This window comes from Sphaerodactylus townsendi, linkage group LG02 (assembly GCF_021028975.2).
Source record: "Sphaerodactylus townsendi isolate TG3544 linkage group LG02, MPM_Stown_v2.3, whole genome shotgun sequence".
Taxonomy (NCBI): Eukaryota; Metazoa; Chordata; class Lepidosauria; order Squamata; family Sphaerodactylidae; genus Sphaerodactylus; species Sphaerodactylus townsendi.
This window is the reverse complement of record NC_059426.1, coordinates 151,372,155-151,397,843: the sequence shown is the minus strand read 5'-3', so window position 1 is coordinate 151,397,843 and position 25,689 is coordinate 151,372,155. Positions and strand designations below refer to the sequence as shown.

The 25,689-nt window shown below is 41.9% G+C and overlaps 1 protein-coding gene across 7 annotated transcripts in view; it reads left to right on the top strand.

Moving 5' to 3' along the window:
- EML5 (EMAP like 5) overlaps nt 1-25,689 on the top strand; it is a 110,109-nt gene that overhangs the window by 56,889 nt on the left and 27,531 nt on the right. For 5 of the 7 annotated variants that reach the window (XM_048485170.1, XM_048485171.1, XM_048485169.1 and 2 more), the window contains 16 exons: nt 928-1,046; nt 2,404-2,590; nt 3,416-3,521; nt 4,759-4,852; nt 5,918-6,018; nt 8,584-8,786; nt 10,092-10,203; nt 10,946-11,073; nt 12,471-12,612; nt 14,101-14,253; nt 15,619-15,750; nt 16,187-16,275; nt 17,743-17,919; nt 18,912-19,113; nt 19,682-19,808; nt 22,311-22,325. In XM_048485170.1, the coding sequence (XP_048341127.1) occupies nt 928-1,046; nt 2,404-2,590; nt 3,416-3,521; nt 4,759-4,852; nt 5,918-6,018; nt 8,584-8,786; nt 10,092-10,203; nt 10,946-11,073; nt 12,471-12,612; nt 14,101-14,253; nt 15,619-15,750; nt 16,187-16,275; nt 17,743-17,919; nt 18,912-19,113; nt 19,682-19,808; nt 22,311-22,325 (2,087 nt within the window). The remainder of the gene's footprint in view (nt 1-927; nt 1,047-2,403; nt 2,591-3,415; nt 3,522-4,758; nt 4,853-5,917; nt 6,019-8,583; nt 8,787-10,091; nt 10,204-10,945; nt 11,074-12,470; nt 12,613-14,100; nt 14,254-15,618; nt 15,751-16,186; nt 16,276-17,742; nt 17,920-18,911; nt 19,114-19,681; nt 19,809-22,310; nt 22,326-25,689) is intronic. The other 2 variants (XM_048485173.1, XM_048485172.1) reach the window with 1 other exon arrangement.

Here is a 25,689-nt window from a genome sequence, read left to right as displayed (position 1 = left end):
TAAAATTCAAATTATATTGGGAGTTAAATTGGTTGCTCCTTTGTGTTTTACTGTCAGTGTGACATTTCATTTTCAGGCTTTTCTCCAAGGTTCATTCAATGTTGTGTATTATGTTGTTTGTTTTTAAAGGTTCCTGTGAAGATGATGGAATCTATCAGGAACTGCATCCAATACTTTGTATTAATCATTTGTCTTTTTCATTTTGGCTGTGCAAAGGCCCTGTTCTTCAGTGTTTGGTGCCACCGTTTTTATTAATTCTAGAAGTTGTTCCAACATCTCGATCTAATGCAAGTTGTTGCAGTGGAAGTTTTTGCAAAGCTCTTGGACAGGCATAGCTTGGTCCCAAGTGCATACTGGGGCTTGGCTGTCTGTCCAGGCACCAGAGCGCAGATCCATGAGCACAGCACTTCACAGGAAGCAATCCTAATCGGCTGCTCAGAAGCAAGTCGCACTATACTCAGTGGGGCTTATGTCTAGGAAAACGTTCTTAAGATTACATAATTAGAAGAAGAAAACGTTCTTAAGATTACATAATTAGAAGACGAGCTGATTTTTCTATCCCACTTTTCTCTAGTGAAAAGAGTCTCAGAATGACTTATAATTGCCTTACTGTCCCTACAACAGGCACTTTGGGACTGATGAGACAGAGAGAGTTCTGAGAGAACTGTGACAGACCCAAGGTCAACCCAGCAGGCTTCTTGTGGAGGAGTGGGGGATCAAACTTTCTCCCAATACTCAGAGTATTTACAACAAGTAGAAGGAGCACAAAATATATCTTTTGATGATACTGTAATTAATTATATTGCAATTACCACCAAGTGTTATCATGTATAACTATAGTAAGAAATCTGGCTGTAAGCCTCTGTTCAGAAAGACTTGCTTTTCAGATGTGTGCTACTATAAAGAGCATGTATATTCTCTACTAAGGTTTACAAAGAAGATCTACCTCAGCTTAAAGAGCAATGCAAAGAAAAACGGAAAACGGCAGCATCAAAAAGAAGAGAACGGGCTCCAATCAATAGTGTAAGGTTGCACTTTGTTCATGGGTATGTAAACAAGGAATTTTTGCCTTGACGCATTTCACAAAGATTATTTTCTTGCATGTAGACTTTGACATCTCTAAATTAATACCTGAAGAATTCACTAAAATGTTGAACTTTGTTTTTTTTTTCAACTTGGCATTTGCATTTAATGGAGGAACTGTGGGTGGGTTTCTGTCAGCTTTTTCATTCCTGTCATTTCTAAAGCCCCTATCCCAGATGTCTTCAGATCCCTTAATCATTTGCATAGGCTTTTGGTAGTCAGAAGGGACCTTCTCCTCATTGTAGAGGAAATCTGATTGACTCCAATCCCTACAGACTTACCAAGAGTGCCATCTTAAGCAGAGTTACGTCATTTGAAGTCCAATGAAATGAATGGACTTTGATGAGTGTAACTCTTTTTAGGATAGTTAGATTTGAGTCAGGAGATCCATAGCACAGGGAAGTAAGCTGAAATACTGCAATCAAGCTCTGCTCACAACCAGTGGAAATCGTTTTCATGTAGCCAGATCAAGGTTGACTCAGCCTTCTGAGGTTCTGAGTCAGCCTTCTGACTCCATCCTTCTGAGGTCGGTAAAATGGGGACCCAGCTTGCTGGGGATGAAGCGTAAATGACCGGGGAAGACAATGACTAATCACCCCATAAACAAAGTCTGCCTAGTAAATGTTGTGATGTGACATCACCCCATGGGTCAGTAATGATTTGGTGCTTGTACAGGGGACTACCTTTACCTGTTTTGTACCTAAGGGATCAACAAGTGTTTCAGTGTGCAAGCTTTTGAGGGTCAAAGCTCCCTTCATCACACTCAGTGGAAATGGAGAACTTTTTAGGATGATGCTGGAATTATAAATACAATGTCTGGTTATTTTAAATCGCTTGATTTTTATCTGCTTAGGGTGAGCATGTGCATATTAGGTTTTGTACCTAACAGATTTCCCCTGAATCACTGTTTTTACCACATTGTGTTTCTTGAGATATTCTTCTAGTAAGTAGCAAATTTGTAGGAAATAATTTTGAAGGAGGTAGAAGAAAAATGCATAAGAAAATAAAGGCCAGACATTTCACATTTTTAACAAGCCTTGTTAGAAAAACCAGACAACACTGAAATGGTCTTCTGACTTTACAAGTTATTTTCATCTTTATTTCTGTCTTTTACAACAGGCGCTTGAGGAGTTTTTGATGCCTCCTGTTTGTTTTGTTCTTCTTCCATAGAAGAAATATTTTAATTCACTCATTATTTTGATGAAATTGTTGTTTTGAAAATCATTTTACTTATACTTACGTGATGTAAAAGCTGAAATGTTTGCAACATGTTTCCTATTCAACAGTTCATGTAGTCTTAACGCCAAACTATTTTATTAGTTACAGAGGCTATGACTGTCGAAGTAATTTATTTTATACCCAGACTGGAGAAATTGTATACCATGTTGCAGCAGTAGGTGTGGTATACAATCGACAGCAAAACACACAACGCTTTTATTTGGGTCATGATGATGACATTCTCTGTCTTGCTATTCATCCGTTAAAGGACTATGTGGCAACAGGCCAGGTAGGATTGATATTTAGTTAAACTAGAGATCCAATATTCATTAAAACCAAGTGATATTTCATAAATTTGTGACACCTGTATCTGTGAATGCATTTGAAAGGAATCATTTCTGTCAAATTTTCTTCCTATCAGTTGTCTTAAGATTTTTTTAAAACGGGCTTTTAAATCTTTCCCCCTCAGTTTCTCTCCCCTCTCCCTCCTCAATGGAGCCTTTCATTGGTGTTACCTCCTTTGTGTATAAACCATTCAAACTAATGGCCACATTTTCACTGTCATTCCTTTCCATGAAAACTCTTGTTTTAGTGGCAATTAGGCTGCCTCACAGAGCTGATAAGTTAGCCACCTAGCATGATGAGCCTCTCTGGTCCATGACCTAGCACCGTGGTGGCGAACCTATGGCACTCCAGATGTTCATGGACTACAATTCCCATCAGCCGCTGCCAGCAGGGCCATGCTGGCAGGGGCTGATGGGAATTGTAGTCCATGAACATCTGGAGTGCCATAGGTTTGCCACCACTGACCTAGCATATCCTTTCTTCCTCAATTTCAGCTGTCACAGAACATCAGAAAGCCAAAATAATGATGAACTAGTGGAATTTTAAATCCCCCCCCTGTATAATTAAGTTAAAGAGAGTGTTGTAATCCCTTGAAAGGAGGACAAATTAGTTAGAATATAGAGGCTATGAAGAAATAATAAAATGTTAGTAATATTGCTCCTATTATATTAATTGTTTCATTTTGTTTATAAACTATAAACTAAAATTGTTCTTTTTAAAAATACATATAACCGAATATGAAATAATTGTCCTATCTGTTTTATTCAAGGTTGGTCGGGACAGCTCAATTCATATTTGGGATACCGAGACAATCAAGCCACTATCTGTTTTAAAGGGCTATCACCAATATGGTGTTTGTGCTGTTGACTTTTCAGGTATTCATTCGCTCTCATCTCTGAAACTAGAGTCCTTATATATTTCTGTCAGTAAATATTTATATATCTTCATTTTATTTATTTTTTAATTTTATTTGGCTTGATATCCCGCCCTTTCCTGGCTCAGAGGCCAGGTTCAGGGCAGCTAACAATATCCAGAGAGCATAAAATACATCTTTTATAACTGTAGAAACATCTATAAAACAACGATTTCAAGCTAACAGTCCAAATCAGTAAAATCATCTAAAATTCTTAAAAATCCCAAGGTGCCTGTATTCATTCAATTTGATTTACATTGCCAGATTAAAATTTGATTGCATATGGTATAAAAATCCATTCCCTCCCTCCCTATACTAATTTAGATCACAACAAGGAAAGGGTGGTGTGTGTGTATGTGGGGGGGGGGGTAGATTGGGAGACCACCCATCCTGTAATGAGCTGACCTCTGGGACAGGTTACAGGAAGCTGCTTATGAGCTGACTGGCTGACAGCCAGTTCTGAGCCCAATTGTCCAAAGTTATCCTTGTTCTCCCCCAGGAACAAATGATTCTCCAGCTCATGGCTTGAGCTATACTCCTATGTTTATATGGAGCCAGATACAACACTAAGGCACTTTTGAAATAACTCCAGACCTTCAAACATTGATGAGGCTGATCAATTCCTACCTGTGAGAAGTTAATTGATCTCTACCTTAAGTTCCATGCTGGATTACTCCAAATCTTGCTTCTCAAGTGCTAAATTTACAATTCGTCCCCTCTAATAGTCCTAAAGAAGACAAAGAAAACACTTGTGGATCTGATTCTCATAATTCCAGGTGGCAATTCTCAGACTAAAGGCCATTCTAGATTAGAATAGTGGTCCAACATTATGTAGTTACAAGAACATAATATTCCTGAGTGAATCATTAAGTGCTGCATGTCAAACTCTGTTTTGCTTTTGATTAAATGTTTTCTTTAAACTGAATGCTAGATATCATAACTCTCTCCCCTGCCCGCCCAATGTTTTTGGAAGAGCTTTCTATTAGTTCCCATTTTTAACAAGCAAGGGCACAACACCGCTACCTCTTCACATGCGTGCTGATAGCAGCAGAAGCTAATTCACTCACTGGTAAGAGGGGATTTCTCCATTGCTTCTTTCTCACAGCAGTATACCTCTTATTGCTTGATACTTTTACATCTTGCTAGATACAGAATAATAATTCATATGCATCCCTCTCATCATTCATTTCCTTTTACAGCGGATGGCAAACGCCTAGCTTCGGTTGGAATAGATGACAATCACACTATTGCTCTTTGGGACTGGAGGAAAGGGGAGAAACTTTCAGCTGTAAGGTAGGAATGTCACTATTTAGCTAAAGCATAATTCAAATAGGATGAAAGTATAACTGGTCAGAGCTGAACTGAACCATCTCCATATGTACAGTGGGAAAGCAGGATCATATCTCCCTGCCTCATGCCCTGGGTCTGAAGGGCATCCACCTACAGGCATAAATAAATTCCAGTCATGGAACTGAAACTGCCTTTTTCGCCCTGAATGATGACCTTTTCCAGGAGAAAGACAGGGGCAATGCAATCCTGATAGTTCTCCAGTATCTTTAGCTGAATAGTATCTTTTGATACTGTTGACCGCAGTGTCCTCCTGGAAAGGCTATGGAACTTGGGAGCTGGGGACACCACTTTGTGATGGCTCCCCTCCTGCCTCCAAGGCTGAAACCCGAGAGTTGTAATGCTTGACACCATGGATACTCATTTGTGGGGTCCCTCAGGAATCAGGTTATCAGGAGATTTGGAGTAAGATTCCATCAGTATGCTGACGACACCCAGCTCTGCTTTTCCATACACCATCTGAATCAGGTGGTTGTTTTTTCTTGACAGGTGCATGAGACCTTTGGCTATAGGGTGGGATAAAAATGTCTATAAATAAATAAATGATGAACCAATGATTTGATTCAGAATAAGGTGGCTGTGTGTCTTTTGCAGAGCAGAGGTACCTTTAATAGTTAAGACTGGCTATTAAAGTAGTATTTCAGAGTCTGCTATAAGTGGATTGTATTGTGTAGGCAAGTGTATTGTATAGGCAATCCAGTGAAAGCAAAAATAATCATAGAACAAAATAGACACCCTTTTATAAGAGTTACATTGCCTAGGACAGTTTCAAAGGAATGTTTCACTACTGTGTTTTGTATTATAGAACATAAAAATGAAATATCTGATCAAGGTTTTAAAAGTTAAATAGATAATTCCTTATTATGCTTATGTGAGCATTCTCTACTAAATGTTTTAATTTTGCCATTTCAACATGGACAGATTTTGCAGATTTTGTTTGTCTTAATTTTATGCCCATGCAGAAATCATTTTCCATGTATCAAAGAAAAACTGTTTTGTGTATTGTTTTAGGGGGAGCAAAGATAAGATCTTTGTTGTTAAGGTTAACCCCTTCATGCCTGATAAACTTGTTACAGCTGGAATAAAACACATAAAGTTCTGGCGAAGAGCAGGTAAGAAAAATAAAGTATTAACATGTTTTAAAAGTCACTGATTTCTGTGTATCAAAATGTCCATTGCTTGCACAAAGGGAATATACTGACACCTTGTGCCAACACTAAGGCGGATTCTGCATGGGCCAAAAATAGCAGCGTGAAATTGGTGTAAAATGGTTTAAGATGATGTAAAAGGGTTTATAACATTTTTACACCATTTTCACACCACTGTTTTTGTCCCAAGTGGAATCCACCATAGACTCCAATGTGTAATCCAATAGGCAGGAGCCACTGCAGAGAAGAAAACAGAACCCCGGGGGGCAGGCAGATCTTGACAAAGCACCACAGACCATGGTCAGTGCAGATGGGGCAAATGGAGTCAACAGCAACCCCCTGTGAGATATCCAGTCTGATGAAGGCAATCCCTCTAGACAGGTCCAGGGGGTGCTGGCAGCAGGGAGCTGGGAGCCAAAACTACTGGGGCCTCTATGTCTGACATCATCATGGGCTTGACCTTAGGGGGGTGATGGAAGTGGGTCTGCAGCAGAACCTTCACAGGAACATGCAGGCTATGGGGAGGGAGGAGGGCTTGTTTTGGTGCCTGGATCCCCAGAGCTGGCTGCTTACCTGGATGTGTGGTGAATGTCTCGGAGCCAGCAATGTTCTCCTGAGAAGAGGGGAGATGCCTTGGCCATCTGCCACATCCACCTCCTCCCTACCCCGTACATCTGGATCACAGTGCAGGGGAGGCAAAGGCTCCACACACACACCAGTACAGGATAAGGATCAGCACTCTTTGACTCTCAGGCAGCAGCTGCCTGGACCGGTTGCTTCTGGACAGGGCTGCAGTACAGGGGATATGCAAGGAGGTTGGAGCCCAAGGCCAGATGCCATTCCCCGAGCCACTCCATGTTTCAGAGGGACCTCCTGTCCCTGTGCATTCTTGCAAAAGGACCACTCCAGGGGATTGTGGCCAAGGTCCTGGAGGTCTCCCAGTCTTCCACCTGCCACTGCTTGCATAGGTTTCTGGACATGATGCTGGCCAACCTCTGCAATCGTGCGCACTTCCCAACTGCAGAAGTGGACCTTGTTCTGATACATATGGGATGCAAGGCCATCTGCAGCTTCCCCAACATTGTAGGGGCAGTGGACTGCACCCACATTGCCCTGACAGCCCTTCATGAAGATCCACAGGTGTATTAGAATAACTTCTACAGTATCAACACCCAGGTGTCCTGTAACTACCATTCATTTTCACAGAACTTGTGGCCAAATTTTCCAGGAAAATCCATGTTTCTAAGTGCCTCAAATGACTCCTGCACAAGTGACTGAAGGGCAATGGGTGGCAACTGGGTGATTAGTGGGACATGAGACACCCTCAAAACTGGACACTCACTGACAGGTGACTGTGGTTGCCAGCTCCTTCCATACCTGCTGATCCCCTATAGCCATGACAAGCTGAGTGACAGAGCCATCTAAAACCAGGCCCACCACACAATGCAAATGGTCATTGAGCATACATTCAGCCAGTTGAATATGCAGTTCTGTTGCCTACACCATACCATCTGATCAGATCATTGTCCCCATGCCTACGCATACCCTGATGGTGTAGATGGTTGCTCATGATGTGGCTATGAATGGCACCGGTCCCTCCCTGGCTGCCATGATGTCTGTCATCTCGGTAGGCAAATTCCTGTTGTTGGTGATAGGGATTCAGGGAGGCCGGCGCTCAGCCAGTGAATTGGAACTGCAGCGGGGCAGTTGAGGGGACTGCTGCTGGGGAAGCATCCATAGGTGCTGGATTACTGGTCCTTGACAACAGTGACTATTGGTTGACAGCTGATGACGCCCAATGTTCCTCCACCCTTCCCTTGTGTCTCGACCTCTCATGGACTGAATGTTGTGGCTGCCCTTTACCAGAGATGGTGGTCTCGAGTGACCTAGGGCCAGGCAGCTATCACCAGGAGATGCTTCCATCCTTTGCAGTCAGTGGGGTGGGATGGTCCATTGCCCCATTGGGCTGCTGCGATGAAAAAGATGGTGTTGCCCAAGTGTGGATGCACTTGCTAAGTGTGCCATAACTGTTTGTTTAGGAACAGTTTTAGAGTCAAACAAGCTTGATTTACAAGTGATGGGAAAAATTATCAAGGGCACAATGGATATAAAGAAGGGAGAGGGTTGCTTGATAACTTCTTATTATGGATCCCAGTGGGAAATACCACAGTTTTGGCAAGCGTAAGTTTGTGACAAGACAAGTAGGCTTTCCCATCCCTTAGGAAGGCAACTATCACAGGCCCCACCCCTGGCAACACACCCTTTTGAACTGGTTCAAGACCTGCACTGGAGCTGCATGCTGATACAGTTGCACTGCCACTTATCTGCCTCAGCACCACTCCTCAGCACCAGTGTAAGTGATGCTTGCATCAGTGCCGGAGTCATGCTGCTTCCATAAAGCTTCCTCCCCCACCTTCCCCCATGGATTGCACTGTTTAAATGATAAATAGCCCTGGATAAAAATGCTTTGGTCATCTACACATCTGTGTTCAAGTGTATACATAATGATGTGTTTTTATTTTAATCAAGGAGGTGGACTCATTGGGAAAAAGGGCTATGTAGGCCCAATGGGAAAGATTGATACAATGATGTGTGCTGTGTATGGCTGGACAGAGGAGATGTCTTTCTCTGGAACATCTACTGGAGATGTGTGTATATGGAGAGATCTGTTCCTTATTAAAACTGTGAAAGCACACGATGGCCCAGTATTCAGCATGCACGCACTAGAAAAAGTAAGCGGCTTATACTGGATATGAATCATTAATACTTGAAAATAAATAGTCAGGATCCAGAGTGCTAATTTATGTATGCCTGAGGGCTTGTATTCAAAGAGAGATATCCCACTATTTTTTCTATAAACAACAGACCATTGTGCCATTTCACAAATTGTTCTTGCAAGTTTCAAAAGGGATTTATAATGTTGCCTAAGGTCACTAGGACGCACAGATTCTTTGAATCCCCACTTATGACTGCAGGGTCTAATATCTATTGCTATTTTTTTTTTAATAAATTGTTCTTCTGCTACCTTATTTTTCAGTGAGATTTGTGTGTGTGCATGGGGGGGTGGGGGGGGGGTTGTTTTGTATTTAACAGTTTTTAAATCCATTTTGTAAACTTCCCTGAGTGTAGCTTTGCTAGAAAACCTAGCTAGAAATTTTCTAAATAAACAAACAAAATAATATGAGTGGTTTTTTATAATGATGAAATGAACAGATTTGAAAGGCACAATTAAATGTAAAACTACGGAGTAATTTTTTGGTGTAATGAAGTTGGTCTGTCAGTTCTGGAGGACTGGAATTGAACATATAACAAATTGGGGTGCTGTGTGGTTTCTGGGCTGTATGGCCGTGTTCTAGCAGCATTCTCTCCTGACGTTTCGCCTGCATCTGTGGCTAGCATCTTCAGAGGATCATCTTCGGAGGATCTGAAGATGCCAACCACAGATGCAGGCGAAATGTCAGGAGAGAATGCTGCTAGAACACGGCCACACAGCCCAGAAACCACACATCACCCCAGTGATTCGGGCCGTGAAAGCCTTCGACAATACGTATAACAAATTTCAGATGAAGCTGAAAACACCGCTGAATGTCAGTGTGGTAGTCTATATTCATCCCACTTTTCTGTACTGGTTTGGATCCCACCTAGATTTCCATGATAATGGGAGCATTGCAATTTTTGCCAATTCCTCCCTCCTGCAACATTCTAAAACATAACATGAAATGCTTCTTCTGGGGAATGTGTGGATCCCAAGGAATAGCTTGGAGGGGATTGGAGGTCTCTCCTAGGAAACAGGGTTGATGGAAATCCCTTCACACCTGCAGAAATTTAGGAGGGCCCGCACACTATGTAATCTTCTATGTAACCCTTACACCATCCAAAGTAACTATGCATATATTTCCACCACAGACAGTAAGCAGAATAACAACATGCGTGTTCTTCAGGGTTGAAAGCTGAACAATAATCACATTTAAAGAAGACACCAATAGAAATTACAATGTACAATATTCTTGCTGTTCATTTTCGAATATTTTTTTCAGGGATTTGTCACTGGAGGCAAGGATGGAGTAGTAGCTCTCTGGGACGATACCTTTGAACGATGCCTCAAAACATATGCCATCAAAAGAGCTGCCTTGGCCCCTGGCTCCAAAGGTGGTTTGTCATATCTACTTTCGTGGCTTATACATTTGAATTTTAGTATTTTGGTTCAGTGACAGTTTTCTCGCACAGTGTGAGGAAGTGAGAAGGTCTCTGTTCTAAATGCTGTGCATAGTGAAGTGGCCTACTACGTAATGTGATGAGTGTGGTCTCTACGCCAGCCTCCACTTGACAGGCTCGAAGTAGTTTCTGAAGCATTAATTCTCAGCTAAACAAACAGTAACTTCTATTATCTTTCTTGGATGAAATGACAGCAGTGATGATTCTGTGAATGCAGGCAGATCATATGAGATGCAGGAAAGGAAGGGATGTTGCTAATGTGTTTTTGACCCTAAAAAGCCAGGGGAGTGCTATTTAAATTGAGATGCAGCACTGCATGAGGGGTTCTGCTGCTTCCACTGATCTGTGTCCCTGCTTTAAACCTACCAAGGGTTTCATTTAGCCCTGTTAAGGAAAGGAGACAGGCAAAGATCTTTTCCATCTGTAATGACACTTCTGGGCTGCTGCTGGTCCCGATAAGAAACATGGTGGAAGGGAGAAAGTGTTAATTCCCCAACAGAACTTCAGCCCTAATGTCGAACCCCTCTCCCCCCACTTTTTAGGGTAGAAAAACATTCTTTGGAGATGTAGCAACAGATCTCCAATGTAGTGTGTCAAATGGCTCTAATAACGTAGTTAAAATGTGGGCTTATTTCTCAGCGTAATGTTATATTCTTTAAAACTCTCTCTTGCTTAGGTCTCCTTTTAGAAGATAACCCTTCTATACGTGCCATATCATTGGGACATGGTCATATTTTAGTGGGTACGAAGAATGGTGAAATACTGGAAGTAGATAAAAGTGGTCCAATAACTTTGCTGGTTCAGGTGAATATAAACAATTTGTTCATGTTTTTGCTTGTCTCTGGCTTGCTCTGACTCTCAAAAAGGGGAAGTTCCCCCTCTGAGCCTCACTAAGGCTTTGCAGGCAGGACAATCCTTACCTAAAGAAACCTCCTTAAGCCCTGCTGAAATGCAATCTGGACTCCTTGGTGCATCCAGTGACCTCCCAGCTCCTGCTATTCTGTCACTGCCTCAGGTCCCACTCCAGAGTGGCTGCGCCAAACAGAGGAAGGGCTGAAAAAGCTGGCAAGACACTGAATTTTGTCCCGGGTCTGGTATCTACTTTGGGGATAGCAGGAGAAATTGGACTGGGCCCCTCTGGAGTTCCTTTGCATTGACAATAAGTTTAGGCAGGAAATGCCTTCTCCCTGGGCTTTACGACATTGGAGCTTCTGAAAATGGCACCATCTTGCCCACCTGTTTTTCCGGCTCCTGACCTGCCAAACAAGTGGATGCCCCCTCCCTAGGTGATGTCCTGGGCCCTACCACAGCTCATCTGAGGCCCGCAGGCTTTACAAGGGGGGTGAATGGCCAGCCTACTACATTCCGGGCTTTATCAAGCTACAGCAAAGGTGTCTTGGAACAAAATGGCCCCCCTCCCCATGAGCAGAAACTGCGGGGGTTGAAAATATCCAGGCTACAACTGAGCCACTGCCTGCTAAAAGACTTTACCACTCAGATGCTTCTGCTCCAAGCAACAGGGAGGACTCTGGATCGGTGAGATTGGCTTCTTCACTCAGGCACCATTAAAAGGCGCTTAGAAAGACCAAGCACCTTGAGCCTGTGGAAGCTGAAATGGAGGCAGAGATGAACTGTCTATTAGGTCTGAGGCTGTTTCTATCTCCTCTGATAGAGAAAAAGGTGACTGCTCAACAGCAGTTGTCCAGATTATTCTCTGTGGAGCCTTTTCAGCACCTGTTGAGGAAAGTCATAATATCCATCCATCAATTTAAAGATGCCAATGTTACTAATGAAGATTCTTAGCTCTGTTAGATAACAAAGCTTTCAAACAACCAGTAAAGCCCATTTCAGGCTGCCCTTTTCCTGACTGTTTTGATAAGGTGATAAATGGGGAGTGGCCTTTACCAGGCACCAGTAACTCTCAGGGCATGGTGACAAAGAAATTTTATACTCTTGCTGAGGAGGCTGTGGAAGACCTTAAGGTGCCTTTGGTTGATGCCCCAGACTTGCTCTCCATTCTAAGGCAATCTTATCTAAAGATGGTGGAAATGTTCTAAAAGGCTATTTAGATAGGAAGAATGAGGTGGCTCTGAAGAAGGCCTACAAGGTGTTGACAATTTGGGTGTTGGCTGTTCTCTCCAGTTTTGTCCAGGCCTCCATAGTATGGCAAGACGACCAAATGAAATTGATTTTTTTTACAGGGTCACATGGAAGGAGAAGTTTGGGGCTTAGCTACCCATCCTCATTTACCTATTTGTGCCACTGTGAGTGATGATAAAACCTTAAGAATATGGGATCTTTCTCCAAGCCATTGCATGCTAGCTGTTAGAAAACTGAAGAAGGGTAAATGGCTATTTTTCCTTGTATTTATCTGAATTGTTAAGTTTGGTATGTTTTTGAAAATCAAAATATAAGCAGATCTAAGCATTTAAAAGTGTAATACTGAAATAGAGTACCCCAGTGAAGATGCCTACTTGTCAGAGCAAATGAGTTTTCTATGGCAGAAGGGCAGGGACATATCTGCTGAAACTGGCACCAGGGGTATGAATTGTGCGCCCCTCCCCCCAACCTGAACTTGGCACTAGAGAGTCTCTAGGAAGGGAGGGGTTTTACTCAGTGGTGTAGCTAATGACAGTGTGAGACCAACTTCTCCCCTTAAACATATTTTTGAAAAGTGGTGCCTTTTCAAAATTCCGACCATCCCCGCCCCACGACTTAAGAACATACGAAACAGTCTGCTGGTCAGACCAGAGTCCATCTAGTCCAGCACTCTGCTACTCACAGTGGCCCACCAGATGCCTTTGGGAGCTCACATGCAGGATGTGAAAGCAATGGCCTTCTGCGGCTGTTGCTCCCAAGCACCTGGTCTGCTAAGGCATTTGCAATCTCAGGAGGATCAAGACTGGTAGCCATAGATCGACTTCTCCTCCATAAATCTGTCCAAGCCCCTTTTAAAGCTATCCAGGTTAGTGGCTATCACCATCTCCTGTGGCAGCATATTCCAAACACCAATCACGTGTTGCATGAAGAAATGTTTCCTTTTATTAGTCCTAATTCTTCCCTCCAGCATTTTCAATGTATCCCCCTAGTTTTAGTATTGTGAGAAAGAGAGAAAAATTTCTCTCTATTGACATTTTCTACCCCATGCATAATTCTATAGACTCCAATCATATACTCCTTCAGACGTCTCCTCTCCAAACTTTGTTCAATGCAGAGGCATAACTGGGCCAAACTGCACCCGGGGTGGACTCTGCTCGCCCCTAGCTTGGGACTCACAAGGTCACCTGGGAAGTGTAGTTCCCAACAGGCCACTTTCAGCCTGAATTGAACAGGCCACTTTCCCAGCCTGAACTTTTCCAGGCTGAACTAAGGTAAGTGGAGAGGTGTGGAGGGGAGGGGTTGGGGTGGAAAATTTTCCACCCCCTTCCCAGGGGTGCACCCAGTGCACAGTGCACCCTTGCCCCTTATAGCTTTGCCCCGGTTCGACATGATCCTGTGAGCTAGGGACTCACAGAGGCAGCAGTGGTGGAGAACTGCTCTTCATATAGCAATTGGACACGTATAGTATAGTGGTTAATACTATGAGTGCTGGATCGAGGACTCACCAGTTGGCCTTAAGAAAAGCACTTCAATCTCAACCGTAGCCCCCCTCAATTTGGTGGTAAAGGTTATTGAATTGATTGCCCTGCTTTCCAAGGTGGTTTTAAGGATCACTGAGATGATATACACAAAACATTTGAAACTACAACATAAATGTTAAATATTTACTAGCCAAATCTTGGGTTTTGATGCTGTGATTAAAACTGAAATGTGTCTATTTGAATTTGTCAGGCGGACGATGTTGCTGTTTTTCTCCAGATGGGAAGGCACTGGCAGTAGGTCTCAATGATGGAAGTTTTTTGATGGTAAATGCAGACACCCTGGAGGATCTTGTTTCCTTTCATCACAGAAAGGATGTTGTTTCAGAGATACGATTTTCCCCTGGTAAGGCACCATTTCTCATTATTCCTATAAAGTCACACTATATAACAAGGGGAAAGTCTCAATATCTGTAAATGCCTTCTCTTGTGGCCTTGCCATAATCCAACAAACATGCTGCAACTGCATTTTGTCTTTAGTGCAATACTCCCAGCCAAGTTCTGCCCCGCACCACTCCTCTGCACACAAAATGGAAGGTGTAGAATATTTGATATTGTTCTGGCAAGTGAAGTTGTTATAATCGCTTTGTATATGTTCCCATGCACCAATTACAGTCTTCTGGTTCCTTTCCCTGTTTAAGTTTGCCTGCTTGGCCTCCACAAGAACCTGGCCTTTTTAATAATAAATCATAACTTGTGGAACCAACTCTCTGGAAAGGCAAGTTGAGCATCACCTTTAGAAGTTTTTGGGAGGCCCTGAAAGTCCAAGGGTTTTTGGCCACCCAGCTCTTATTATTTTTCCAAAGTGCTCCCTTTATAAATTACTCTTAGAAAGTAATTGGTATTTAAGTAAGTCGTTGGCCCTTTCCATGCAAGCCCCTGAAAACATTTTGCAAATGTTTGCAAAATGTTATGTCCACATTCAAAAATGCTTCCTGGCTGCTATCTTGGGGTTTTGTACAGACCATTCTGATTTTTTTTACAGATTTGTACAGTTGATGCTATGAGGCTTCAAAGCCTTGTGCAGCAAGTCTCTAGGGGACGTGTCCACATAGCTACGTAGACATGGCCCCCTGAAAAAACCTTAAATGACGTAAATACAGCGTGAGATTGCCGGCGCAAGCTCACAGAATATGGTGCTGACAGTCCAGAGTGGACTGCAGAACATTTCAAAGAGGTTCTCACAGCAAGTGAAAACGGTTCCACAAAAGAAACACTTCCAGAAAATTATTTTCATAGAGAGATCACCAGGGAACAACATTCAAATAAAATGTTTTGAGGGAGGAAGTAAAATGTTTTGGGCTGAAAACCATGCGGAACTCCTCAGAAGAAACATTTTATTTCGTCCCTCAAAACTTTTTATTTGCTTTGAGCAGGAAGGGCCGTTGTCACAACAGTCGTTTTCCTGTCTGTTTCATTTTGTTCTTACTGCTAGGAGGGCTAATACATTGCACATTTCCTGCACTGGGTGTTTCTTTCTCTTGGAATTGTGGGCTGTTTTTTCCACGTTTCTAAATCGTACTGAATTTGGTGAAAGCGTATATCCGTGCTTACATATGTAACATTAACTTGGATGCATATTGACACACAATCAGCCCAAGTATTTTTAAAGGCAAGAACATACTATGAAAGGAGGAAATCCTGAGATGCACATGTGAGAAACCAGAGTTATGCAATATTAAGTGTTCATCTTTTTACCGTTGTATTTTAGGTGCTGGAAAATACTTAGCTGTAGCATCGTATGACAGCTTTGTAGATATTTACAACGTAATGAGCAGTAAGCGGGTTGGAATTTGCAAGGGATCTTCCAGCTACATAACGCACATGGATTGGGATGAAAGAGGTAAATATATTTAACTTTGTATCTATTTATATAACTCGGTGGCTGTGTGTGAATATTTAGAGAAGTTGCAATTTTCGTACGACATTCACAGGTATATTTATCTGATTCTTTAAAATTTATTTAGCCATCTTTCTTCCTTGTAAAGCTTAAGGTAGCTTATAAACTTTGATAAAACACATCAAATAAAATAGATTAAAAATATACAGCTAGGGTTTTGTTTTTTTTTTAAAAAAATGCTACTGGTGACTTCTACCAGGCCTTATCCGGGGTGGATGGGATAGAAATATTTTAATAAATAAATATAAATTCTAAGGGTTGCAATAAAATGCTCCCCAAAACAGTTGTAGGAAAATATTGAATATTCTGTTGAGGTAAAAGCCTTGCATAAGGTATTCTAATTGGTGTTAACCATAAGCAACATGGGCATTTTTTTCAGGCAAACTTTTACAAGTCAACACTGGTGCTAAGGAACAGTTATTTTTTGAAGCTCCTCGAGGAAAAAAACAAACCATTCCAAATTCAGAGGTAAGGTTACTTACAATTTAATTGGGTTGTCAGGCTGAAACTACACATTTGTTGAAGTAGCTTTTTGTCTTTTATGCAGTTTTCAAATACTTATCCTTTGAACAAGGATGTTGATCTGTACAGCTTTCTAGCACCAAAGGAGATAATAATGTTTCCCATTTGTAAAAAATTAATTAAAAAATTTTAAAAATAGAGTTAATTGGGAACAGCTTAGATTAAATCTGTGAGAGCTTTAATGGTGTAAATGAGTAGACAGAGACTTCCTTTGAAGTAAGTGAATATTGCTATATAATAAAACTTACGTGGTAACACTTCATAATTTAGCGTGGTTTTTTCTAGATGGTAAAATGTTGCTTGATTTAAACTGTATGGGACCCATCTGCTGCTGCTATTTCATAACTCACCTATCACAGGCTATTCACACATGGTGAGGTTCCCGAATTGGCCAGGGAGTCTTGTTTTGGGGCACATTCGACATTATTACCCACTACCCTTTTTGCAGCAGGGCAGGATTTATCCATCAGCCAGCTTTTTGCTTGCATCCAGTGGGAGGGGGCAATGTCTCATGGGTTCTCTATCACACATGTTTGCTTTAATTTTTAATATAATCTTTTATTTTTATCCTTAATCTTATCAATATATTGATATATCAATCTATCAGTAGATCAATAGATCAGTATCAGTAGATTGATATATCAGTCTATTGATAGATTGATATATTGACATAAAGAAGATGAACTATTAAAGAAAAGTTTTGAATATTGCACTGTACACTTGCCAGAACACTGATTGTCTTTTATGCCGGGAAGTAAGAGAGAGAGAGAGAGGTAATGGCGGTGTGCAAACTGCAAAAGAACAACGTGAACTCCCTTTTGCTAAAGTCCCTAGGTTCACAATAATCTTCGAGATTTCCTTATAAATAACTCTGTCCCATCCTATCTTACCCCCAAAGTCAGACAAATAGATACAAGAACACGGAGCATTAAGGAGTGCAGATTTTCTTCTTGTGGTTTCTCCCGTGAATTCACCAGGTGCATTTAGGCAAGCTACTCCTTGGCCTTGTACCCTTTACAACAACCTTTCAAAGCAATATTATTACCCCACATTGCAGGTTTGGGACGATAATATTGCCTTGCAAGGTTGCTGTGAAGGGTACAATGTGGAGTGCTTTGTGAAGTGCTTTGAATGTTGAAATGTTAACCAGATAAAAGCACAGAGGCAAAGAACCATTTGGGCAGAGCAAACAGCAGCAGGTTCTTGGATATATGCGTGATGTTCAGACCCTGAATTTCAGCTGAACTTACTCGAGTTAGTCAAGAAGACAGTTACAACACAAACGATTAAAAATAAATTCCTCTAAGATGTAACTGTGCTTACTGCAAGCGCTTCTAGGACTGTGATATTTGTTTTCAGGTCAGATGTATAACTATGGATAAGTATCCTGTCTCAAACAGGCTATTTTTGTAGGCAGAAAAGATTTCCTGGATATCATGGACCAGTGTTTTAGGCTCCTGCTGTGAAGGAATCTGGCCAATAATTGGAGAAGTCACGGATGTAACTGCTTCATGCCTCGCCAGTGATGGTTCAGTCTTGGCAACAGGAGATGATTTTGGATTTGTAAAACTCTTCCGATACCCTGCCAAAGTAAGTAAATATGTAATGATTGTGTAACGAGAGTTACAAATGTTAAATAACAAAGCCCTACCATATTCATATTTCAAAATCATACATGTATTCTCATCTCTCAATGAACACAGCATCAGTTAATGATTTGCATATGTGAAAGAGCTCTGCCAGTGATCAACACCATCGAGTTTTTATATTGTTTCATATCAAATGTGAAGATTATCTATGGTAATTCCACATATTTGTGAGTCATTACATATTACACTGTATCTGAATCACCCCTTATTTGTTGCTGGGGCTTGAAAGATCTTGATTCAAAACATGCCTGAAGCAAGCTGGGTATTTGGTAACTTTAAGTCAGTCGCTGTCTCTTAATGTAACCTGCCTTACAAAGTGCTTGAGAGAACCAAGTTGGAGTTAGAAAGTTTCCTCAGCTTTTTGGAAGAACTTTGGAACACACAAATATAACGGAAGATTGAGATCAACATCAACTTTCATTCTTTGCGCACACATTGTTCTAGTCCCTTCAGGGGAGGTTTATAAATATAATAATTAATAAATAATAATAATAATAATAATAATAATAATAATAATAATAATAATAGTAGTCACATTAATAATGCATGCCCATTTACGTGAGTTAAATGGAAACAAACCTTTAGACCATACAGCTCTGTACTGCCCTGTTTAATCAGCAGCAGTAGCAACTGTTTAAGGTCTCTCTTTTTGAGACTTGCTATGTAAAGGTATTTCAGCCAGAGATCACAGGATTTAAATTGAAGCTACCTGTAGTATGCATCCAGCAAAGGATATCTATCATCACCCAGCAGGCATCATGATATTAGCTAAGCCAGCTTTCTCTTCACAAATAGATACATACAATCTCAATGGTTTTTTTAAGGGTAATAACACAACGTTGTATAGTCAGTCATTTTGTTTTTGTGAACATTTTGTGTTCATTTTAGTTTGAATAAAATATTAATAGTTGTTTTTTGTATTTTCATACTTAGGGAAAATATGGGAAATTTAAGAGATACGTGGCTCATAGTACACATGTAACAAATGTTCGTTGGACTCATGATGACAGTTTACTGGTCAGTGTTGGAGGTGGAGACACATCTTTAATGCTGTGGACCCATGAGATGGAGGGCCATCGAGAAAGCAGGCAATGTGACAGTGAAGAATCTGATCTAGATTCTGAGGAAGATGGAGGTAAGTCATATAATTAAGATATATTTATTTGAGAGGGCAGTTTCCTGTAGGCTTGGAAATAGTTAATAAAAGTCCAACTTCTATGGTCTGAATCCCAATTTTCCAAGCAAATTTTTGAAGTTTAGTGTGTGTTTATTGGTTTACATATATTATACAGTGGTACCTCGAAAATCGACGCCTTCGATAATCATTGATTTCAGTAATCGACAATTGCCAGGTTCCGATTTCCGCACTCGAAAATCGTCAGCTGCCTTGAATTTTTGCGGCTGCCGAGGGCACGCAAATGCCATTGCGCGTACGCAAACGGTGTTGTGTGTGCACTAGCGGCGTTGCTTGTGTGCTAATGGCATTCGCGCATGCGCAAACCGCGTCCCTCAAAATACGCCATTTTCGGAAATCGGCAATAATCTCCGGACGGATTATAGGCGATTTTCGAGGTACCACTCTAATTCTTAAGATACTTCTTGAAGTAGTATTTTTTCTTTGTCTCTGATACTCTGAATATAAGTAAAACAATTAAGTAACTTCTTAGTCCCAATAGACCTTGTGATTATGAATATTTTACTAGGATATGACAGTGACGTCACAAGAGAAAATGAATTTATTTACACCATCAAAGCCTTATCAACCAACATCAGACCAATGTTTGGAATCAAACCTCATCTGCAGCAAAAAGAGCCTTCAGTAGATGAGAGGTAACTTCTAACTCTGATGGGGGGGGGGGGGTGTTATTTCATGTATAAAAATGGCTGAAATATTTGTGTTTTCAAGTTGCCACTGTTAAGAATTATCTGTCTTTTTAATTATGTACAGACTGAAAATCTCAGTCTAGATATCCTGAGATGCTCCAATTGGATTACCGCTGACAGGAAAATAAACAGTGCTGTCAATTTTGACAGCACTGATCACCTGGGGATTAGATGCCCCCCTCCCCCCCCCCCGCAGTACTGCCTCCCAGTTGACATTTTGTTTCATCATGTAGATGCTGTATGAAATGTAGTCTTTTCCTCAAGGGAAACAGTGTTTGTGTAGGTGTGTAACCTGAATGAGGAGAGAAGGCAGTATGGTCGAGCCCAGTGGTTCTCAACCTTCCTAATGCCGCAACCCTTTTAATACAGTTCCTCATGTTGTGGTGACCCCCAACCCTAACATTTATCCATTTTACAGATGGAGAACACTGATGCACAGAGTCTTAGGCGACCCCTGTGAAAGGGTTGTTCGACCCCCAAAGTGATTGTGACCCACAGGTTGAGAACCACTGAGCTAGCCCTATTCCATCAGATCTTGGAAGCTAACCAGGTTCAACTTGTATGGGAGATCACCAAGGAAGGCTTTGCAGAGGAAGGTAATAGCAAGCCATCTCTGTTTGCCTCAAGAGACCCTTGCTGGGGTCATCAAAAGTTGAGTTGATGGTACTTTGCACAGACACATCAGCTGAATGCAGGGAACCAAACAGAGTAGGTCCTGCATGACTGGGAGCAGAACAGACAGAAGGGCCAAAAGAGAGTTACTTTGTTTTTTTCTCCAAATAATTTTTATTGTATGAACAAAGAATTACAGTGAAGGAAAAGAAAGTTAAAAGAATAAAAATAAGAAAACTTGACCAAACATGACAATAAAAAAGAGATAAAGAAAAGGAAGAAATAAAGAAGATACGGAAAGATTAACAAGGAGAAAAACACAAGAGTGGAGATCAGGCTATTCCTAAAGGCACTCCAGCTCACTCACGCTGCTGATCCTGGATATTTTCAGAACTAGTGGGTCTAAAATCCAAACCCTTCTAGTCCACCCGTCAAATTTAAGTTTTCCAATATCTGGGAAGGTGAGAGCTAAGAAAAACTTGCTCTGCACCTGGCAAAATAGCCTCTATCAGGAATGTGTAGTTTTGGGAGCACTCAAAGGTTCAACCAGAGTGAAACGACATTTCACTAGAAGTCCTCCAAAAGAGAATTATTTTGGAGGCACATCACATAACTGAAATGCAGGAAGTTCAATGCAAAGGCAGACATTTCACTGACCACTGTCATGGCAGCTTTATTTAGAAAATGTTTTTTGCACCAAAAAAAATTACGCACTTGAATACATGCATACAGATATCATGCAAGCTATTAATTAAACAGTCCCCAAAAGTGAAAGAAGGAAGCAGTAATCCTTATCCTAAGCATATCTTTCTATTTCCCAAAGAAATAGCCTGTTACCTTTTATTTTCAAACAGCATTTAATTTTAGTCTTCAAGGATGGTATTGAGTTCCCTTGCATCTTAATTGTTCATTCTCTGCATACTTCCAGTAAAAACATAACAGTGTTCCACTTTGATATTGTATCTACCAGTAACATGTGTGGTAATATTTAATAGTCCTCCACATCCTCAGTAGATTTGTTTCTGCCTTTCATAATCTCAGGAACTTTTCATAAAGTGACTTGTGCTGGTATCGTGGAGAATATGAAAAGTGGAAGACTGGAAAGGAAGCAAGCAGGAAACAAATAGAGAACAAAGGCAACTGGAGAGTAACTAAGGAGTAGATGAGGGTGTCTAGGCAAAGACCTAGATCTGCCTTGGTGTGACTGTTAATACATTTTTATTTTCGAGATATGTTTCATTTTAAACCTTGCTAATACTTAATATTTTGCAGCTTAAATAATTCCAGTAGTAGAGGAAGAAGCCGCCTCAGATCTCATTTTGCTCACATGGGGCTGCCGTTTCCCATGTTAACAGTGGGCAAATTCCATTTCTATTTTGTTGCCTAGTTCAGATACTCAGGGGCAAAATACTCAGCCCTGTCTTTAAGTCTGAAGAATATATGCATGTTAAATCCAACACATCTCTTGAGAATACTTGGTAACTTGAGAAACAAAGGTATGGGACCCATTTTTCAAGTACTTTACTCAAACACATACATTTTACACATCAGTATCCTTATTATTTTGTACTTGGGTATCCCATAGATGTATAGGCTATTGACAGTGAAATGTGGCGTTTATTTATGCAAATACCATCAAAATCCATATAAATTCTGTGCATCATAATCCCTCCCTGAATCCTGATGAAATTTAAATAAAACTTTAGTAACAAATTGAATGAACAAAGGAAGTAATATTTTGTCTACAACGTTAATTGTAGTTTTCTTTACCCTAGATTATGATATATATTATTTAGATTTTAATATCCCTGCTTAATTTTTATGCTTCCTGTGAAGACAAGGGGTTGTAAGGTAAGCTTTTTTTTCTTATCAATCAATAATGACAAAGCTTGCATTCTGATATGTTTGTGGGTTACTTCTTTTCCCAGCAGAATAGCATGTGTGAGTAAATGTTCACGGTAAAAAAAAAAAGTTCTGATTTGTTATTCAGTTTTGAAAGATTTTACAGCACCAGGACAAATCTTCCTTTCCTAATGCTGAAAAGTCTTCCTATTAATTGGTTGATGCTACACAAAAAGGTTTGTGTAATATTTTTCAAAAGACCTTGCAGAATTAGATGCTCAGTTGTCACTGAAAGTAAAGGTGACTTTTTCGCTGCTTCACTTAACTGTAATTAGTTTTTCAGCAAAATGTCATGGTGTCGTTCTTTGAATCACAAATGATAGATTAGACAAAATTTTTCTCATCATGTTCAGTGTGTGTGACATTTGCAAAAGAGTCCTATGATACTGTTTCCTTTGAGAGCTTTAGAGCACAATCCTGATTGCTGCAACAAGCAGAGGTGGCGCGGCAAAGGCAGAGCCGCGCCTCCTCCAATGGACTTTCTGTAGGCACGGGGAGGGAGGAAAAAAAGCAAAAACTCTCCATGCTGCTGGAAAGCCCCCCAGAAGCCCAATAGACTTATGCCACCCCAAAGGGTAGCATATGCCCAAGCTGGGTCTGTGACACAACTGGCCACAAACCTGGGGTGGAAGCTGACTAATGTTGGCTCCACCCCGGGGAATCCCCCATGCCAGCATCTGTTCTAGACACCAATGCAGCTATATGGACACCCGGACTTCCGGGTTCACCCGCCACAGAGCTGAGGGGCAGCTGGCTCCTGCAACGCATTTGCTACCTGCACTGACGGAGTTGCCCCTTATGAAACAGGGGTGGCAAATGCACTAGTGTGACCCTGCATCATACCCTGTGTGTGTTCAGCCCACCCACCCCCATCTGGGTGGGGCTGTTATTGTTTCTGTTGAATGAATAATGTAGTGGGACAGATCGATTTGCATTGCAATATAATCAAGGCAAGTGACCTTTTCATGAGTTGGCCTCAACTCCATTTTTTGGAAAATTGGTTAAGGAAGCCATAGTGAATTGAGCTAAAATAATGGCCATATTGATATTACTGTCAAGGGATCTGGAGAAGTGCTGTATAATTCCTGTAGGTCAGCAGAATTCACTTAATTGTAAGTCTTGGCATGGATTTCAGAAAGTCTCTTATGTTTTGTTGAGTTCTCCAGTACATCTTATCCTCAGTACAGAGTCTGTTAGAGATATGCATTTGGCAAATTTCCCCTTACCTTATTGACAGTGATTTTGGGGAACTAAAAGGTGGATCCTGAAAAATGATGCTTTGGCACGTTGGGCTGCTTTGCCTCACTGCCATTTTTTTTAAAAGATAGGGAACTCCTCTCTTCCCTCCCACTCCTTCTCACTTAGCTACTTCCTGGCAGGGCCCAGAATTCAGCCTTGCACTGCTGCAGCTGCCTCTGAACTCCATATGGACTTTGGAAGCAGTCATGCACTGAGCACTGGGAGTAGCCTGGCTGGATCTAGCATTTGGCTGTGCATCACTGTCTCCAAACTCCACATGGACTTCACAGGCGGCACAGAGTTGAATGCTGGGCTCTGCCAGGCTGGATCCAGCATTTAGGTCTGTGCTACCACCTCCAAACTTCACGTGGGTCTTGGAGGTAGCAGCACCGAGCTGAGGGCATTCAGCTCCATGCCACCACCTACGAATTCCACATTGACTTCCAAGGTGGCACAAAGAACTCAGGGCTTGGCTGGACACTCAGTTCTGTGCTGCCTGGTGGAGTTCAGAGGAAGCTGGAATTTTTCTCGTTTGGGTTTAATAGACACCCCCTAAAAAAATTCACATTCTTGAAAAAAGTTGGTATGGGGATTCAGCTTTTGCAGGGGGAGGGGACAACTAATAAATCCGAACCTGAAAAATACTCCCCCCCCCCCCCCCAAATACAGACTAATGTCTGTATTTGAGCATCAGTATTGTGGTCTTATTTTAGCTATTGTAATTGAAATCTTATCAAATAGTCAAATGCTATGTACTGTTAAAAATATCTTAATATTTGTATATAAGACTTTTTTCCTTCTCCCCAAATTTCTCCCTGCCCTCATCTTATTCTCCTGAAGATTATAATAAAATTCAAATGTTATATGGTTGAACACAGGAGAAAGAAAAGAGGGATCACCTCCTTAAGCTGATCCAGTTATACGTATACTGTAGAGAGGCACAAAGTGGGACAACTGAATAAAATCCTCCAGAAGGCTATATATCAGGGGTCTGCAACCCGCAGCTCCGGAGCTGCATGTGGCTCTTTCAGCCTTATACTGTGGCTCCACATGTCCTAGAGGTCAGAGAGTAGCATGGGCGTGTCCCTCCAGCCCTTCAGAGCAGTGCTGGAAGGATAGATGAGTGGAGGGGCCAAACCAGAGGCAGCTCTGTGCATGAGGGCGCCGCTTTTTGCATCCCCTCCACTAACCTCTCCTTCCAGCGCTGCTCTGGAGGGTTGGAGGGACATGCCCATGCTGCTCTCCAACCCCTGGAGGTTGGAGGGTAGCGTAGGCGTGTCCCTCCAGAGCAGCCGCCATCCCCCCTCTGCCATCCCCGCAGCCGCCATCCCCCCTCTGCCCCACAGAGCAGGCTGCCTGCTCCGTCGGGCAGAGAGGGTTTCCATGCCCGGCGCTGCTGCCTCCTACAGCGCAAGAGGCAGCGGCACTGGGCAGGCCACAGGCGCCACCCCCCTCTACCCCACGGAGCAAGCGGCTGTCTGCTCCATCGGGCAGAGAGATTTTCCCTGCCCGGCGCCGTTGCCTCCCACAGCACGAGAGGTGGCGGCACCGGGCAGGCCGCAGACACCACCACCCCTGCTCCATTGGGCAGCTGCCTGCTCCATCGGGCAGAGAGGTTTCCCTACCTGGCGCCTCCGCCTCCCAGCGCTGGAAGGAAAGGTGAGTGGAGGGACCAAACCGGAGGCTGCTCTGTACGGAGCCGCCTCTCCGGCTTGGTAGATCTTCGGGGCCGTGGAAAACGGGTCCAAGTGGCTCTTTGGGTGGTAAAGGTTGCTATATATAGTAAAGTTGACTATAAAGAGATGATCAGAATAAGCGAATTACAAAAGAATTAAGGAACATTCCTGCCTATGGGTGTAGGGGAGGTGGGAGGTACCCCAGTGTGACAGCAGACTATAAAGTTCTGGTAGTGAATAATATAATTTTCAATTTATCAGACAAAAGATTTTTCCTTCTGGACTCATCCAACCTCACCTTGCCGATCCAAGGTACTGTGTTGAAGGTCTATATGGGTCTGCTTTTGAAAATGATTCAGCTGCTAGTATAAAATGCAGCAGATCATCTTTTAACCACA